This window comes from Rhinopithecus roxellana, chromosome 21, assembly GCF_007565055.1.
Source record: "Rhinopithecus roxellana isolate Shanxi Qingling chromosome 21, ASM756505v1, whole genome shotgun sequence".
NCBI classification, from domain to species: Eukaryota; Metazoa; Chordata; class Mammalia; order Primates; family Cercopithecidae; genus Rhinopithecus; species Rhinopithecus roxellana.
Window position 1 is genome coordinate 407,935 of NC_044569.1, and position 18,469 is coordinate 426,403.

Sequence of the window (18,469 nt, forward strand, 5' to 3'; positions counted from 1 at the left end):
CCAGTAAATTCTCTATTACTATTCTAAAACACAAACTAAGCTTCTCAGATATGTTTAGTTACAAACTAATAGAGCAATAATGAAAGAGCAGCAACGTCATACCTGAACAACCCACGGACTATTAGCAAAAGCCATGATGTCCCTTTCTTCCCAGAAAAAAGCAGAATCAGATCTCTTATCATTTCAAATTTGCTGAGAAGCTTCATAGCATATACCTTCCTGGTGGATTTATGCCTTACCTTTAAAATTGAAAAGGGAAAAAATAATGAACCTTTTGTTAACATTTAAAGCTCAAGGTTTCACAGAACAATTTACTAAGTGCTTTTAATACTTGTTAAATAATTAAACTTTACTGTTTCAGTTATTTTTATTTCTTCTCTTCTGCCAAATTATTCCAAGTAGCTAACGTCAAGACTTAATTATCAGAAGTAATGTTTTAAAAAAATCTTTATTTCCTATATTATAAGATACGTTCCCCCCTCCATCCTGCTATGTAAGCTGCTTCCTATTTATAAAGCTTACTATTCTACTGCATTTTAGTCTAATATTACAAGCAAAGATTTATCTTCTGACGCCTGAGACTTCTTCTCTGCCATAGGTACTTGGGGAAAACACTTCCCACTATGGCTGGATTTGACACTAGGTTTTCATACCCTTAGGCAACAATGTCTAAAGGAACTTCAAGCAACAATTCTATAAAAACAGTATTTTCCCAAATAATATGTTAAACACACAAGTGGATTATTTTAATTTAATAAAGTCCTTTTTTATTCTCATTAAAATAACCTACCAATTGAACTTCTCCAAATGCACCTCTACCAATCACCTTCACTACTTCATAATCTTCGGCTTTCATTCGTAAATCTCTGATTTTATTTATTGTGTCTTTATCTGTATGAAAAGAAAAGCTTATCATTTTAAATCACTAAAGTATTACAACTAGCACTACTTATTTTACATTCGAGTTCTTAAGAAACAATGAAAAACAACAAACTTCATTAAGAATTATTTGAAAATATGGTGAAACTTGAAGCTATAAAACAGATAAATGTTCAATTTGCTAAGATTTTTTAAAACAAATTCCAGAATAACTTCATTATAGCTACTAAAGGTTTTTATTAATCAAAATATGACTTAATAGAATGTTTTAAAAACAAATATTACACTACAAACAAAAGTTGAGAATAATTAGCTAATTAGTTCCTGGTATTTTAAGTACACATCAAATCTGAATTTAGGAAACATGAGTAGACATTTTAATGCTAGAATAAATTTTTCTTTTTATAAATAAGGTCAGTTTTAGTGATCCTTTAAAAAAAGATGTAATTTAAGATATCAAAGGCAAATACACCAAAAAAAAAAAAATACAGTAAATTTTCCAACTGGCAATCTTTAATACTTATATCATCACACTTCTCTATTTGAACCTAGATTTTAACTTGAAACACACAGTGAAAATCACTGCAATTATTTATATAAACCTGTCATACTACAAACTACAGTAATTCACAAATCCCCACTGGATAGATACTCTAATTCCTAATTTGGTCATAGATTAAATTAGGGCTATTTTAATTCACATGGGTCAACACTGGCATGAGATTACATGGAAAAGCTTCACATTTCAGAGTTGTATAAAATACACAGCAGCTATTAAACTTCAGTTCTAGCTCCTAATAAGAGCTGTATTAATATTCTTGTTTTCCTTTTCAAATGCAAATTTAAAGTCAAGTGTTTGTGTACTTTATGACCAATAAATACAGCAACAGAGAGCAAATTTCTACAAAGTTATAAGAACATTTAATTTTAGGTTACATATTCACTGCAAGATGCATCAGAAAGATAAACAATAATCAATTAATTCACTGCACAACTATTTGTATCTACCACACATCAGGCTGTACAGCACTGGAAATAAAGGTAACTTTAAAATGTAGTTCCTATTCTTTAAGAGTTCAAACAGCAAATGAAACAGAAACAATGAAAAAAAGAATTGAAAATAATGTAATAAGGAATATAAACAGTTTTTTGAGTACTAAGGAGGACACCTAACCAAAGCCTGCTGGGGTGAGAGATAGGTAGGAAGACTCCGTAAATGATGGTACCTGAAACAAGTCTAAACTGAATAGTAGTGGTTAGCTAGGCAATAGACAATGAAAGAAAGAACAGACCAGGCAATGGTGGCTCACGCCTGTAATCCCAACACTTTGGGAAGCTGAGGGAGGCGGAATGTATGAGTTCAGGAGTTCAAGACCAGCCTGGGAAACATGATGAAACCTTGTCTCTACAAAAAATATTTTTTAAAAATTTAGCTGGGTGCAGTGGCAGTTTCCTGCAGTCCCAGCTACTCAGGAGGCTGAGGTGGAAGGATCACCTAGGCCTGGGAGGTGAAGGATGCAGTGAGCCAAGATCACACCAGTACACCCCAGTCTGGGCGACAGAGTGAGACCCTGTCTCAAAAAAATGAAAGAACAAACAAATATAAGCAGACAAGCAATGTAAACCAAGCACAGAGGAACTATATCTAAGTTCTATGTTGCTGGAGTCTCAAGTTTGTAGTAAGGACTGACATCCCCAGATAAGTTCAAGAGCTTGAACTTTACCTGTCAGCCAGTAGTTATAGTAATAACACTATTATTTAAGTGTTATTTACATATTAAAGTTTTCACATTAAAGTTTAAAGTAGCTCTCTATATAAAATAGATCAAAGAAACTGCTCTGTTCTAAAGGAGGTTTTGCTCTGTTCTAAAGGAGGTTAAAGGTGTCAGAGAAGAGACAGAGCCTCATCTACAGCCCCTGAAGAATCCTCTGGAATCTGCTAGGAACTGAGAAACACCACTACTATGGGCAGGAAGCCATGAAAAGGAATTACGGTGGACAAAACAACATAGTCAAACTTACATTTCAGGAAAACTACTCTAGGGAATATGTAGAAGATGAGTTCAATAAAGGCAAAACAGGAGGTGGGGAGAATTTCAAGAGTATTGTAATACCCCAGATGAGACAGAAAGTTCTGAACCTGGATAATATAATAGTCTGTGAGGTTGAGAAAAGATTCTTGAATCTAGCTATTTGAGCTAGAATAGGCTGTAGAGTCTTGACAAAGGCTGCAGACAAGTCATTTGAAATCTAAAAGATCTATGTTCTGCTGCCTTGGATTTTAGCTTGTTCTAATGCAGGTTTACGTGCTAGTAAGTGTAAGTGCCTCTGCTTGGATGGCTTTCCGTCAAACTCAGAGTTTCTATGGTCCTAGTTTTCCCAGTTCATCTCACCAATGGTCCAACCTAGAATTAATCAAGAACTTAATGGTAAAATTCTAAGCATTAGACTTTAGTTTCCCAAACACTCAGGACTATGTATTCACACCCACCCAAATCTCAGGATCTTAAACAGAAGCCTATTTATTGTAAAGTAGTCATGAAAGAAACCCACTCTTGGTCTAGGGGTACTATATAGCCTGAACTTTGTAGGCTTATGGCTCCGTTGAGACGGAAAACAATGCATGCACTAGAACGCGGTTCCCAACCCCTGAGCCGCAGACCTGTACCGGTTCATGGCCTATGAAGAACTGGGCCATACAGCAGGAGATGAGCAGTGGGTGAGCAAGCATTGCCATCTGAGCTTCATCTCCTGTCAGATCAGCAGTCGTCCTAGATTCTCACAGGGGCACAAACCCTATTGTGAACTGCACATGCAAGGGATCCAGGTTGCATATTCCTTATGAGAATCTTTTTTTAATGCCTGATGATCTGAGGTGGAACAGTTTCAGAAAACCATCCCGTCTGCCACCCCCCAACCCCCATCCTGTCCATAGAAACGTTATCTTCCACAAAACTGGTCCCTGGTGCCAAAAAGTTTGGGGACTGCTGCTCTAAAGAGAAATAATAAGTACATAAATAAATATGTAACTTAATTTCACATTGTGATACATATTCTAAAGAAAATAAGACCAAGCTTTCCCAAGTCTGTAAGGGGAGACTCTAGGCTAATTCTTCAGTCACTTCAAACTCTGCATTGATTCCTTAAATAAACACGAGTCAAGGAAAACAACTCAAAATTGGTTATTTTTTTAATTGACTATTGATGCCACTCCCAATGCCCTCAATTCTTTGAGCAGCTATTCTTGCCCAAAGGCTAACAGTCTTAGGCAAGTTTTTCTTTCTGTACACATTTGTTTGGCTGCTGCAATCATATACCATCAGTGAACAGCTTTCTCTGCTCGGCTAGTGAATACACCACTTGTATGCTTACATAACATTGCAGCCTCTTTTTTTTTTTTTTTTTTTTATTTTTGTTAAGCCTGCATGATCATTTTTCTTTATGAAGAAATTTTACGGGGATGAGATACTCCGTTTAAAATTTTCTCTTTTTTCTTACTGTTGCTGTCCTATGTCGGGAAGATCATAGTGAGTGCTTAGTCTGGGAATGTCCAATGTACACTGTATTCCTTTAGCACAGCTACACTGTCACTGCACAATTTAAAAAAATGCTTTGTCACCTAACTTGATAAAAATAATGCATATTCCATTATGCTTCAAAAGGACAACATTTGGACTGGGCATGATGGCTCACACCTGTAATCTCAGTGCTTTGGGAGATGGAGGCAAGAGGACTGCTCAAGGCCAGGAGTTCGAGACCAGCCTGGACAACACAGCAAGACTTGTCTTTACAAAAAATTTAAAAATTAGCCAGGTCCATGGTGGCATGCACCTGTAGTCCCAGCTACTTGGAAGGCTGAGGGAGAAGGACTGCTTGAGCCCAGGAGTTCGAGGTTGCAGTGAGCTATGGACGTGCCACTGCACTCCTGCCTGTGCGACAGCCTCTTAGGGGAGAGGAAAAAAAGACAACATTTCAAGTATACTGTTCTCTTCTTGCTTTGACACAATGCATATGCACTGGTAATAGAAAATAAAATGTGGTATGGTGGTACTTACAGCACTCAAAACTCAAGCTGTAACAGCATCACTGTGATGTCTACTGTGCTGAGCAGCAGTGTGAAGTGAGGAGAGAATTACATATGGTCTCTGTTGTAGCTACTCAGTTTAGGTGTTGTAGAACAAAAGCCACCACACACAATACACTTTTTAAAGTATGGCAACATCCCAAGAAAACTTTATTTATGGACACTAAAATCTGAATTTCCTATTATGTCACATTCATAATATATTATTCTTTTGACTTTTTTATCATAAAAAATACATAAACATTCATAAAAAAATACAAAAAACATGCTTAGTTCATGAGCCATAGTGGTGAGTGAGATGTGGCCTGTGGGCTGTAGTTCACCACCTCCTGCTCTAATAAAACCCAGTGGCCCTCTGAGGGCACTGCTTCCCCACAGCTCTCAAGTGGGGACCTTTACTTATCCACATGCCTTAGACTACCGACCCTGAAAATGGGAGATCTCCACATCCCCACCCTTAAATCTGCTAGCTTTGATTTTCATTAGGTTGTACTTCCCACCTCTCATTGTTGCTGTCATCCACTGACTCTCAGAGGTCACCACGTCTCATTGCTAGACAGTTTTACTTCTGATTTACTGAACTTCTCTCCAATATTTTCCTGTTTCAATTCTTAATAACTTTAATGTACCCACAGACAATACTTACAGTACCTTGGCCTCTCAACACCTATACTTCTCTCTCCTTCAATGATCTTGTCCTCTATGTTACCTTGGTCACTCATTTCCATGGTCACATACTAGACCTTGTCATTACTAGTAATTACAATCTTCCCACAATTTCAATTAGAAAATTTACATTCTCTAAGCACTCTCTTATAGCTTTCCTGCTTAGTTCCTCTAGTATCTTAACTCCAACAACCCCAGCCCCACCAGGACCTCCGATCCATTGATCCTACTTCACTCGTACTTTCCCTCATTGCACTGATAGCCTCTCTTTCCCACCTACCCAGCTTACATGGTCAATTATTATAATCACTCCCTTGCATATACCTTTAATGTCATGAGCTCTCTTCTGCCTCACTTTACTTAGTTTGGCAAAACAACAATTCTATTACAGTTAAATCCAACTCTCCAACTACTCTATGTCAGCACCCATGCAGTTAAATATGTCTCGATAAATACGTAAAATCACAATGACTGATCCTATTTTAAAATTCATAATCACAAACATCAAGTTGGCCTTTAGTTCTACTTGGCAATCCTAAATTTCTAGTCACTCTCCCACTCTCCTAGAGACATATTTCAAGTTTTCTTCTTTCTTCACACACCTCCTACAGCTCTCCCACTGATCCTCATTCACAGCTAATGATCTTGTTTGGCTACTACCCTGAAACAAACGAAACAGAAGAAAACTACCACGGACTCACCACCACTTATACACTTACCTATCGGCATGTACAAGCATATATTTTGTCTTTTCACCTTTTACTATGGGAGACTACTTCTATCTTAAGTCAAACCCTCCATTCATGCACTAGATGTCATCCTTTTTTATTACTGTAGTTCAAGGACATTGCTCAAGCAATTCTCCCCTTTCTCCTTTACTACTAAGCTTTCCCCTTCCTAACTGGATCCCACCATGCTGTTTTCTCTCCCATCTTAGAGAAACAAACAAAAATAATCTCTTGATCCCATTTCTCTCAGCAGCTACTGTCCCATTACTCAACTCCCTACTGCAGCAAAATTTCTCGTAAGTTGTCTACACTTTCTGTGACTAAAATCTTTCCTCTTATTTGCTCTAAAACCCACTTCAGTTCGGTTCTGGCTCTTTTTTTTTTTTTTTTTTTTTTGAGACGGAGTCTCGCTCTGTAGCCCAGGCTGGAGTGCAGTGGCCGGATCTCAGCTCACTGCAAGCTCCGCCTCCCGGGTTCACGCCATTCTCCTGCCTCAGCCTCCCGAGTAGCTGGGACTACAGGCGCCCGCCACCTCACCCGGCTAGTTTTTTGTATTTTTTAGTAGAGACGGGGTTACACCGTGTTAGCCAGGATGGTCTCGATCTCCTGACCTCGTGATCCGCCCGTCTCGGCCTCCCAAAGTGCTGGGATTACAGGCTTGAGCCACCGCGCCCGGCCATCGGCTCTGGCTCTTAACCTTTCTTTTAAAACTACTTGTCAAAGTCACAAACGAGCATCATGTTGCTAAATCCAATGGTCAATTCTCAGCTCTCATCTTGATATATCAGTGGCTTTAACGGTTTGATCACTCTCTCCTGATACATACTCTTCACCAGACTTTCAGGACACAACATTCTTCCAATAATACTGAAGATTTTACTTTTCAACCTCGGTAGTCTCAGTTGCCTTGGCTGGTTCCTCCCCTTCTCTCAGATTTCTTAACACTAGAGCATTCCAAGGCTCAGTCCTTGATGGTGACTTCTTCTCTATCTACACTCACTTCTCTGGCTTTAAAAACCATCTACATATCAATTTCCACATTTTTATCTCTAGTCTAGACTTCTCTCTTAAACTTCAAACATATATATTCAATTACTTTCAAAATATATCCTCTCTTGAAAAACACCTCAAATTTAACGTGCCAAAAACTGAAGACATATTCTCACCCAAAACTTACACCTATGTGTCTCACACTTTGGCTGATGTCTCAATTTTGCTCAGGACAAAACCGAGGGGCCATTATTGACTCCTTTTTTTCTTACACTCCATATCATATCTCTCATGAAAATATGTTGGCTTTCTCTTTGAAATATTTCTGGAATCCGATAACTCTCACCCTCTACATTGCTACTATGCTAGACCAAGTCACCATCATCTCTTCCTTGGATTACTGCAATAGACTCTCAACTGATTTCCCTGTGTCTATTCTCAACACAGGGTGATGTTCTTAAAACACAAGTCAGATCATGTCGTTTCTCTGCTCAAAAGTCTCTAATGTCTTGCCATCTCACCCAGAGCAAAAGCCCAAGATTTTACAATGGCCTACAAGACTCTACATGACCTAGCCTCCCTATTTCCTTACTTCTATGATATCATCCTACAATTCTCTCCCCTGCCTAGTCCTCTCCAGCGACACTGGCTTCCTTGATGTTCCTCAAACAGGTCAGGTACACTCTCCTCCTCCCTCCAGGCCTTTGTACTAGCTATTCCTCTGTATGCCACTCTCTCCCCTGAGACATCCACATGGCTAACTCCCTCAACTACTTCAACTCTTTTTTCAAATGTCACCTTTTAGCAAGGCCTCCCCTGGACACCTTACCTAAAACAGTAAACTTCTCAGAACTTCCAATCCTTCTTAAACTGTTTTATCTTTTCCTATGGCAGATTTCGACCTCTTTGTTATTCACAAAATTAGTTTTATACAAAATAATACTTGCAAAATTATAAATCTGGTAAGTTCTCATTCATTCTAAAACCTCCAAATAGGATGTTGTGACCACCTAGACCCTTTTAGCAATTTCTGATTGTCAACTATATTGAGTCAGGTGAAGCTGGCAGAAAGCTAAGATTCAGAGAAGTGAAATACTACTATACAACATATTCAGCAAGAAATGAAATGAGCAAATTGAGTCATAAATAGGAACCACAGTCTTGACAACCACTAACTAGCTAATCGTTAGAGCTAGTAGTTTAGAGTTAACCATTCTCCAAATGATCACAAGTTAGCAAAAGGACCGGTACAAAAAGGCTAACTTATAGCTTCTGGGTTACCAAAAATTCAAAAGGATTTCTATCACATATAAACTCTTGGATCTAATTTTCAAGAAAGCAAATGGATGATTTTTCCTAACACTGTTTTAAAAATTGGCCGGGTGCTGTGATTCACACCTATAATCCCAGCACTTCAGGAGACCAAGGCGGGCGGATTGCTTGAGGTCAGGAGTTCAAGACCAGCCTGGCCAACATGGCGAAACCCCGTCTCTACTAAAAATACAAAAATTAGCTGGGCATGGTGGTGGACACCTGAGGCACAAGAATCACTTGAACTCAGAGATGAAGGTTGCAGTGAGCCGAGATCAGGCCACTGCACTCCACCCTGGGTGACTGACTAACACTCTGTATCAAGAAAAAAATTAAATTAAATTGAAAATAAATAAAAATCATACTTTATACCCAGTGAATTTTACTTCTAGGAATTTATCCTAAGGAAATGAGACACAACGTGGGACAAAGATTTCTACAATAAAATAGTTTTTACAATTTTAAAGAGTAAATAATTTCATATACATATAATAGAGTATTAGGCAACATTTAAAATTGTGTTGAATAATTACATAGAATTATGTTCAGCATACAGTGTTGTGCAAAGAATAGAATAAACTGCATACAGTATATGAACTTGATTTTCTAAAAACATAATTATATACTGATATACAGATATGAATTTTTTTAAAGGCCAGAAGAAAATATGCCAAAACAATAATTGCAGTCATCTCTGAGTTTGGTGAGACTACAGATTATTCTGCCACGTTTTCTATATATTTTAAGTTTTTTATAATGACCCTTTCTTGCTTTTCTAATAAAAAAAAAAAAAGATGTATTTTTGCCTAGCCTGAGATCCTAGATTACAAAATGTACCATTACTTTATGTACCACTAGAGATTCCAAGACACATTCTAATTTCAAAAATGTTCAAATTTTTTTAAATGTCAGAATAGGTAAAATATGGTAATAAACATTAAGTACCACGTACTGTTTGACCAGAATACTGCTACTCTGCCTAAAAAAGCCCAGTATACATTGCACCACACTTTTAGAGTAGTGAAAGCAGCCCTTAAAAGCTCACAAATTAAACTTACTTGAAAAATTAACAAGAATGTTATATTCAATTCCATAAAAATCTGATTTTTTTTTCTTTTTTCTTGAGACAGGGTCTCTGTCGCACAATCTCAGCTCACTGCAACCTCCACCTCGGAGTTCAAGCAATTACCCCACTGCAGCCTCGCAAGTAGCCGGGACTACAGGCAAACACAATGCACAACTAATTTTTGTATTTTTGTAGAGACAGGGTTTCGCCATGTTGCCCAGGCCAATCTCGAACTCCTGGGCTCAAGTGATCTACCCGCCTCAGCCTCCGAAAGTGCTGGTATTACAGATGTGAGCCACTGCACCCAGCACGGTTTTAATTAAGAAAATTACTTAATGTCCAAATGCTCAAATAAAATCATGCTCTAGGAAGATGTGCTACATTTTGACTGCACAGGCACATATGCACGCATCCACCCACCCACATACACACAGAATAATCCAGTTTGATAAACAGACTAACAAAAAATAAATATAAATTAAAAATCCAGACTCCTAAATTCAAACTCCTCAACAACATGGCAAAAAAAAAAAAAAAAATTGATCTTGTTAGTGACTGTCCAGTCTTACATTTCTACATAAGCTACTCCCCACAACTATGCTCTAGCAATGCCTAGTTATTTGCAATTACCTGTATAAGCCATGCTACTTCATCTCTGTGCCCTTGCAGATGTTATCACTAACCTAAAATGACTTCCCCCACCACCTTACCTGACCAAGTTACTATTAAACAAGATCTAATCTTTTACCTCCTCTTTAGACATTCCTGATTCCCTCTTGAGCACAAGGTATGACTCCCTTCTCTGGGACAACATTATTTCCCTATATTTCACCTAACAATCTGAACTGGGATTGTTTATATAGGTCTGTTTCTTCTATTACATTGTATGTCCCCACAATCCTTAAGGATACAGACTATACTTGTACTTGATGCTACTGAAATATTAAAAACACTTAGTGACATTATATGCAAATGGAGATAAACACATACTGCATTTATCTATTCAGGAACAACAGAAAAGCCACATATATTTACTCCAAAGTAATAAAAGTATACATTTAAATATCAATCTTGAGTTTCTCAAAATGTTAAACATAGAATTACCATATGACCCACCAATTCCACTTCTAGGTATCTACGCAAGAACAATAAAAACATATGTCTACACAAAAACTTCTATACAAATGTCCATAGCAGCATTATTCATAAAAGCCAAAATAGAATACAAATGTCCATCAGCTGATGAGCAGATAAACAAAATGTGGTACATCCATACAATGGAATACTACTGGCAATTAAAAAGAATGAAATACCGACACATGCTACAACACTGATGAACAATGAAAACATGCTAAGCCAAAGAAGGCAGTCACAAAAGACCATTTTATTGATGATTCCATCCATAGGAAATGTCTCTGTAGAGCTGGCAAATCTATAGAGACAGAAAATAGATTAGTGGTTGCCTAAGGCTAGAAGCCTTAGGCAAAAAGAGAGTGACTTAAAGTTAATAGTGTTGGCAAATCTATACAAACAGAAATTAGATTAGTGGTTGCCTAGGGCTGGAAGCCTGGAGAGAAATGGAGACTGACTGTTAATGGGTATGGGGTTACTTTATGAAGTGATGAAAATGTTGTAAAAGTAACTGTGGTAATGGTTGCACAACTCTGTAAATATATATACACTCAAGCTCACTGAATTGTACACTTTAAATGGGTGAATTTTATAGTATGTAAATAACTTAATAAAGTTGCTTTAAAAAATCAATCTTGAGTTTGGCAATGATTTTTACATGACACAAAAAGCACAACCAATGCAGAAATAGTTTATAAGTTAGATTTCAACAAAATTAAAATTTTTGCTCTATGAAAGACATTATGCAAACGAAAACTGACAGTAGCAAATGCAGCAAGGATGCAGAACAACAGAAACTCTCATTCATTGTTGGTGGGAATGTATAATAAAATGGTATAGCCACTTTGGAAGACAGTTTGGCAGTTTCTTAAGAAGTTAAACCTATTCTTAGCAAACAACTTAGCAATCCTACTTCTGTGTATTTACGTATCTGCCCAAGTCAATTTAAAACTAAATTCATGGCCAGGCGCTGTGGCTCACGCCTGTAACCCCAGAACTTTGGGAGGCCGAGGCAGGCAGACCACCTGAGGTCGGGAGTTTGAGATCACCTGACCAACATGGAGAAACCCTGTCTCTACTAAAAATACAAAATTAGCCAGACATGGTGGTGCATGCCTGTAATCCCAGCTTCTCGGGAGGCTGAGGCAGGAGAACCGCTTGAACCTGGGAGGCAGAGGTTGCAGTGAGCCGAGATCGCACTATTGCACTCCAGCCTGGTGACAACAGTGAAACTCCATCTCAAAAAAAAAAAAAACAAAACAAAAAAACCTAAATTCATGCAAAACCTTGTACTCGAATATTTACAGCAGCTTTATTCATAATTGCCCCAAACAGGAAATAACAAATATGTTCTTCAACAGAGGAATGAACCAACCAACCAAGGTACATCCATTCAATAGAAGGTTGCTCTGCAATTTAGTGGAAAAAAGGAACAAGTTACTACTTCACACAACACGGACAACATGCAGGAATCTAAAATGCATTTTTAAGCCTCCCAAAGTGCTGGGATTACAGGTGAAAGCCACCGTGCCTGGCCTTCACTCTTGATAGTATCTTTGAAGCACAAATAAAAGTTTTTAATTTTGATGATGCCCAGTTTATCTATTTTCCTTTGCATTTCCATATGAATTAAAGAATTGCTGGTCACTTTATACAAAAAACTGTCTGCTAAGGTTCTGAGAATATACGGGCTCTATAGATCAATTAATTCAGGGACTGTTAACATTTTAATGCTGAATTGTCCAATCCATGAACACTGAATATCTTGTTAGGTCTTCTTTAATTTCTGTCTACAATGCTGTATAGTTTTCAGTATACAGGTTTACACATATTTTGTCAAATTTACTCCTAAATTTTTCATGTTTTTGCTTCTATTGTAAATGGTGCTGTATTTGTTATAATAAATCAATTTCCAATTGCTTGTTATTAATAAATGTATGTGCAACTGCTTTTTGGATATTAATCTTCTAACTTTCAACCTTGCTTAACAAACTTACTAGTTCATGTAGCTTTTTTGCAGAATCTTGAGGATTTTTGATACGGAAAATCATGCTGTCTAAATTGAGAAAGTTTTACTTCTTCCTTCTCAATCTGTATGGCTTTTCTTTATTTTACCTGATGGCACTGTCTAGAACTTGTAAGATGATGTCAAATAAAAGTGGTAAGAGAGGACAGATTTGCCTTTTCCCATCTTAGGGGAAAAGCATTTGTCTTAAACAAGTAGATAAAATCTGAACTGTAGGTTTCTTGTAGATTCCCTTTATTGGGGAAAGGAAGCTTTCTTCAGTTCCTAGTTTGCAGACAGATATTTTTAAATTGTGAATGGATATTAAATTTTACCAAACGCTTTTTCTGCATCTACTAAATTTCCTTTTTAAAGTATGTTAATATGGTAAATTAAACTAATTGATTTTTGAATTTTATACTAACTTAGTAATCCTGGCATAAACTATCCTTGGTCATGATTTTTACCTGCTACATTTGACTTCCCTAAAATTTTGTTATATTATTCTCTGCATTTTTCTCCAATTTAAAAATTAAAATAAATTGTACAGGTTTACCAGTTAAAACAGTTTACTTTAGATTTATAATTTTATTTTACTTATTTCTACTAAAGCATTAATGTCTCTATTTATAAAATATAATATACAAGCATACTTAACATTATGAAAGCAACAAAGTAGCTAAGTTTAAGGAAGTACGTATTTCATTCTTGCTAGCCATTACTTTAAAAAAAAAAATGCCCCACCCTCTGCCTTTGTACTAAGGAGTATTTACCCCTTATCTACACCATCTCTGTAAACGCCAGCTACCATTAAGATAAACAGTCAAGCCTCTCCATCTTTTTAGTTCCTTCACTATGTTGTCAGGTAGGGAGGTAAGCAACTGTAAACATTAATAAAATTTTACTAATATGTCCATAGGACATGAGAAATAATTAAAACTTTTATACTTAAAAACTTCTCAGTTCAGAATATGGAACCATATTCAAAAACTCAAATAAAACTAAATAAATTTTTAAAAAATGAAAAACTAAAAGAACATAAAATTTAAAAATTCTAATACAAGATTTCAAAGTATAGAAATGATTTTAAAAATCAAAAAGACATGACTATTTAGAAAAATAAAATCTTTGTAACAAAACACATGTAACCAAAATTGAAAGATAACACCAAAACCAATCAAACTTATATGTATCAACATTTATAGTTTAGAAACAGAAATAAATGAAGGACTTTATGATCTAAATCTTACTAATTCTTTAAGATTAAAAGTTTGAAGTTATAAGTTAATCAAAATTTTAAATTATAATATCCAATCTAAAAAGGAGCCTTCAGAAAAGAATATCTGTAAAATTTAAATATAAAACAGCTTTCATGGAGAAAAATTCTCATATCTCAGCAGTCACTCAAACTCAATGTGCGGTTATTCAAACTCAATGCACAGTTTTTTGAATACTTATTTTAGCTATTTTTCATCCCTTTCTCTTCAAAGTACTTTGGTTCTCCTAACAGGCATCCAAACTGCTTCTTACACACTTCCTACTAAACTCTATGTAGAAATCATTGATGAAATCACCAAAAAGTAAATAGAAGAAAAAATAAGGGCTTGAATGATCTAAGTCAAAATGTAGTTATATGAAGTCTGTCATTAACCTCCACAAAAAATTACTTACATCTGCTTAAAAAGTTGTCAATATTTTTGTTTTTTCTTAAGGCAGGAAAATCCAAATCATATACCAAAGCATCCAATCCATCCTAAAGAAACAAACAAACAATGGTTAGTTTTTTGGATCACATTATGAAGTTTCCTTTTTTATGAAATAATAAAATACATGCTTTAATATTTAATGTCCCCTAATACATCTTGTGTACATTTAACACCCTCTACAAGATTAGATGAGAGAGAACTGGGAGAAAAGCTGTTTTCATTTCATATGTAGCTCTTTTTACCTTCTAAGTCTGGCGGGCCCAGGGGCAAGAAAATTACCACAGATTGGCTGCAAGTGATTTCAATCCATGAGCTTTTCCCCTAATAAGGACATGAAATTTTATTTTGCATTACTTCTCCTTACTACTGCATTTATCTTTATCTCACAGACATCAAAAACCTACATTTGTTACTATAAATATTTTACAAGGTAACAGCTAAATAATAAAATGTGAGGTTTAATATAAAATAGATACCTCATAATCACAAATGCAAGCTATATACATTTTTAATTATAAAAATGTATTGGATTTTCATGGGTCTTCTTTCTTTCTTTGAGGCACTTTCTAGGTAAACCTAGTAGTAAAGGACACACATGAGCTTTTGCATTTTTTCTGTTTTTTTTTTTTTTAAAGGGTCTTGCTCTGTTGGCCAGGCTGGAGTGCAGTGGTGCAATGCTGGCTCAGTGCAACCTCCACCTCCTGGACTCAAGCCATCCTCCTGCCTCAGCCTCTAGAGTAGCGGGGACTACAGGCTTACACTACCACGCCTGGCTAAATTTTATCTTTTTGTGTAGAGACAGGGTTTCACCATACTGCCCAGGCTGGTCTTGAACTCCAGACCTCAAGCAATTGCTCCTGCATCAGAGTCCCAAAGTGCTGGGATTATAGGTGTGAGCCACCACGCCTGGCCGAGCTTTTGCTTTTAAGAGGATATTTAAATATTATCTAAGCAAGTGCATGGCAGTGTGAAGGTATACCAAGCAGTACTGAAATGGGAAAGCATCTATTCAGACTATAGCCTGCCACATGGCAGGAACTGGAAGAACATTCAGATAATCCCAAGCAATCTTCATTACAAAGTCTTACTCTTTGGTAAATGTTGTTTGTATAACTGAACAGCACTATGGGAAAGAATGGTTTTTGCGTGATGCTTAATAATGTAATCAGTTCCAGATGGGTCAAAACATTAAAAAAATAAAGAACAAGGCAAAAGCATTTTAAAGAAAAAAACAGTATATTTAACATGATACTGTTGGGAGGACAAGTCACATAACCTTTCTGAGCCTCAGTTTTCTTTTTAGTAAAATGAGGGATAATGATTACAACACATAACAGATTTGTAAGAATTAAATGAGTTAATATGTGAAGTGTCTGGACCTTAATAGTCTCACTTCTCTCTCTTTTATTTCTGTTACTGACATTTGAAAGCTCTCAATGTTAGTCTCCCTATTGACAGGAATGACCTACACAGAAAATAGACATTTTAGTCATGTGGTCATAAAACCTTAAAAGTAAATCTTAGGTCATGATGTTAAACCCTTCCCCAGTGCAGTAATCTGAAGTACTTTTGTTGTTGTTGTTACATATGGGCATCTGAGTTTTGCGTGTCCAAGTATCTGATCATGTGTTTGTTAACGAAAAATGAGCTGCCTCCACTAATTACATATGGTCACTAAGTGTTTGGACGTGGCACCATACACTTTAATTCTACAATACCACGGGATAGTCTATTACTTTTCAGCATCACCCATAAGCAAAACTTGTGTGCCTTTATTAGGGAAATAAAGTTGGCAAGAATGTATTCTTCTACCTTAACGAAAGCATACACCAACTGAGGTTTCCAAGGGGAGTCAAGACTCTGGGGTGGGAGAGAGGGATGCAGGCTTCCATTTTAATGCAGTGGAAAAGCTGCACAATGCAAGCAATGTTGTGCAGCTTTTCCACTATAAATGACACAGGAATCTTATCTTTTATTCAATACTCTGAAGTTCCATAAAATAATGCAGAATAAGACTTCCACACTTCCTAAAAGTCCAAATTCTAGTACCAGGACTCGGAATGTTAACATTCATCCAAGTGCAAAAACAATTCACGAGGAATGATGATCAGAGGATATACTTCCACTGGTCCTTTACTTAATTTTATGATTTAGGCATGAGCAAAACTACCCTCTACTTTCACAACATGTCCATCATATAGCTTAATCATCAATTTAAAAATGTAGAGGAGGCCAGGCGCAGTGGTTCACTCTTGTAATCTCAGCACTTTGGGAGGCTGAGGCAGGCATACTGCTTGAGGTCAGGAGTTAAGAGACCAGCCTGGCCAAAATGGTGAAATCCCATCTCTACTAAAAATATAAAAATTAGTCGGGCATGGTGGTGGTGGGCACCTGTAATCCCAGCTACTTGGGAGGCTGAGACAGGACAATCGCTTGAACCCGGGAGGCGGAGGTTGCGGTGAGCCAAAATCATGCCTCCAGCCTGGGTGAAAGGGCGAGACTCTGTCTCAAAAAAAAAAAAAAAGAAAAAGAAAAAGAAAAAAAAATGTGGAGGAGAAAATATATAACAGAGGGGCCAATCAATGTCAAAAAATTACAGTAATTAAATTCTTTGCTACTAATAGTTGAACAAGGGTAGCAGACCAGTTGTAGCAGTTATATGTTAAAAGAAGGTAGTTACATAAGAGAAGTATTTTCACATATACACACAAAGTCAGGCATAATCAATTAAAAGTATAACATTTTACAGTGATCTTTAAAGTAAAAACACTTCACATTTCCTGAGAAGCACTGATATGGGTGGGAGGGGGAGCAGAGGGAAGAGGAGGTAGAGGCCTGTTGTGTTATGCCACAACAGAGTTGAAGCAAAAGCAGAAGCAAAAGAAAATTATTCAACACTACTGCAAACTTTAGTTTTCTGGATAGATCTGAATTAACAAAAATAAGTCAGGAGTAAAACATCACTTAGGATTAAATCCATTAAAAATAACACATTATAAGGCATGAGAATTTAACAAGGAAAGGACAGTTACACTATTATAAGAAACATTCATTTTTAGGTAAATTTTCAAAATCTAAATGCTTATTATTCTAAACCTAATAGACATATTTTTGGAGAAACACTACCCCACCCTCAAAATTCACTGAAAACTATGGCAGCAAAACTGGGGCTTCTGAAAACCAAACTACTTCTAAAATGGACTGACCGCTGGTACTAAAGAGTGCTGACAAACTCTAATAAGAGAGAATATACCATTTAAAGAAAATGCTTTTGGTATATGTAGTAAAATGTTGTTTTAACTAAGTCCCTTAGGCCAGATGTCATGGCTCACAACTGTAATCCCAGCACTTTGGGAGATCAAGACAGGAGGATCACTTGAAGCCAGGAGTTCAAGACCAGCCTAGACAGCATAGCAAGACCCTATCTCCACAAAAATAAAAGTTAAAAAAAAAAAAATAATAGCTGGGCGTGGTGCCACATGCTTGCAGTCCCAGCTACTTGAGAGGCTGAGGCAGGAAGATCGCTTGAGCCCAGGAGCTCGAGGCTACAGTAATCTATGATTACGCCACTGCACCGCAGCCCGGGTAACAGAGTGGGACCCTGTCTCTAAAAACCAATCAGTCGATCAATCAATCTTTCTTCACTTCATAAAGAAATAATTCATCAAAATTAAGCACAGCTATGAAAATGAAAACAGAATTTCCTTAGGGACTTTTAACAACCTGATATTAAATACAATTAATATCTGTTTAACTAGTGTGACATTACTATACCCATGTCAATGCTGCCCAGGACATTTATAATCAATAAATAAGTAAATAATGTTCCAAATTATCTAGTACAACAAACAATGGCTCTTCCCAATCAGTTTCCAATCACACCTTTGTCCAGCCTGTTTCTCT

The 18,469-nt window shown here is 36.7% G+C and overlaps 1 protein-coding gene across 1 annotated transcript in view; it reads right to left on the reverse strand.

The window, feature by feature from the left end:
- Positions 1–18,469, reverse strand: part of ROCK1 (Rho associated coiled-coil containing protein kinase 1) — a 154,288-nt gene that overhangs the window by 99,729 nt on the left and 36,090 nt on the right. The window contains 4 exon segments of the mRNA XM_010354888.2: positions 103–179; positions 182–239; positions 791–891; positions 14,532–14,613. Of these exon segments, the coding sequence (XP_010353190.2) occupies positions 103–179; positions 182–239; positions 791–891; positions 14,532–14,613 (318 nt within the window).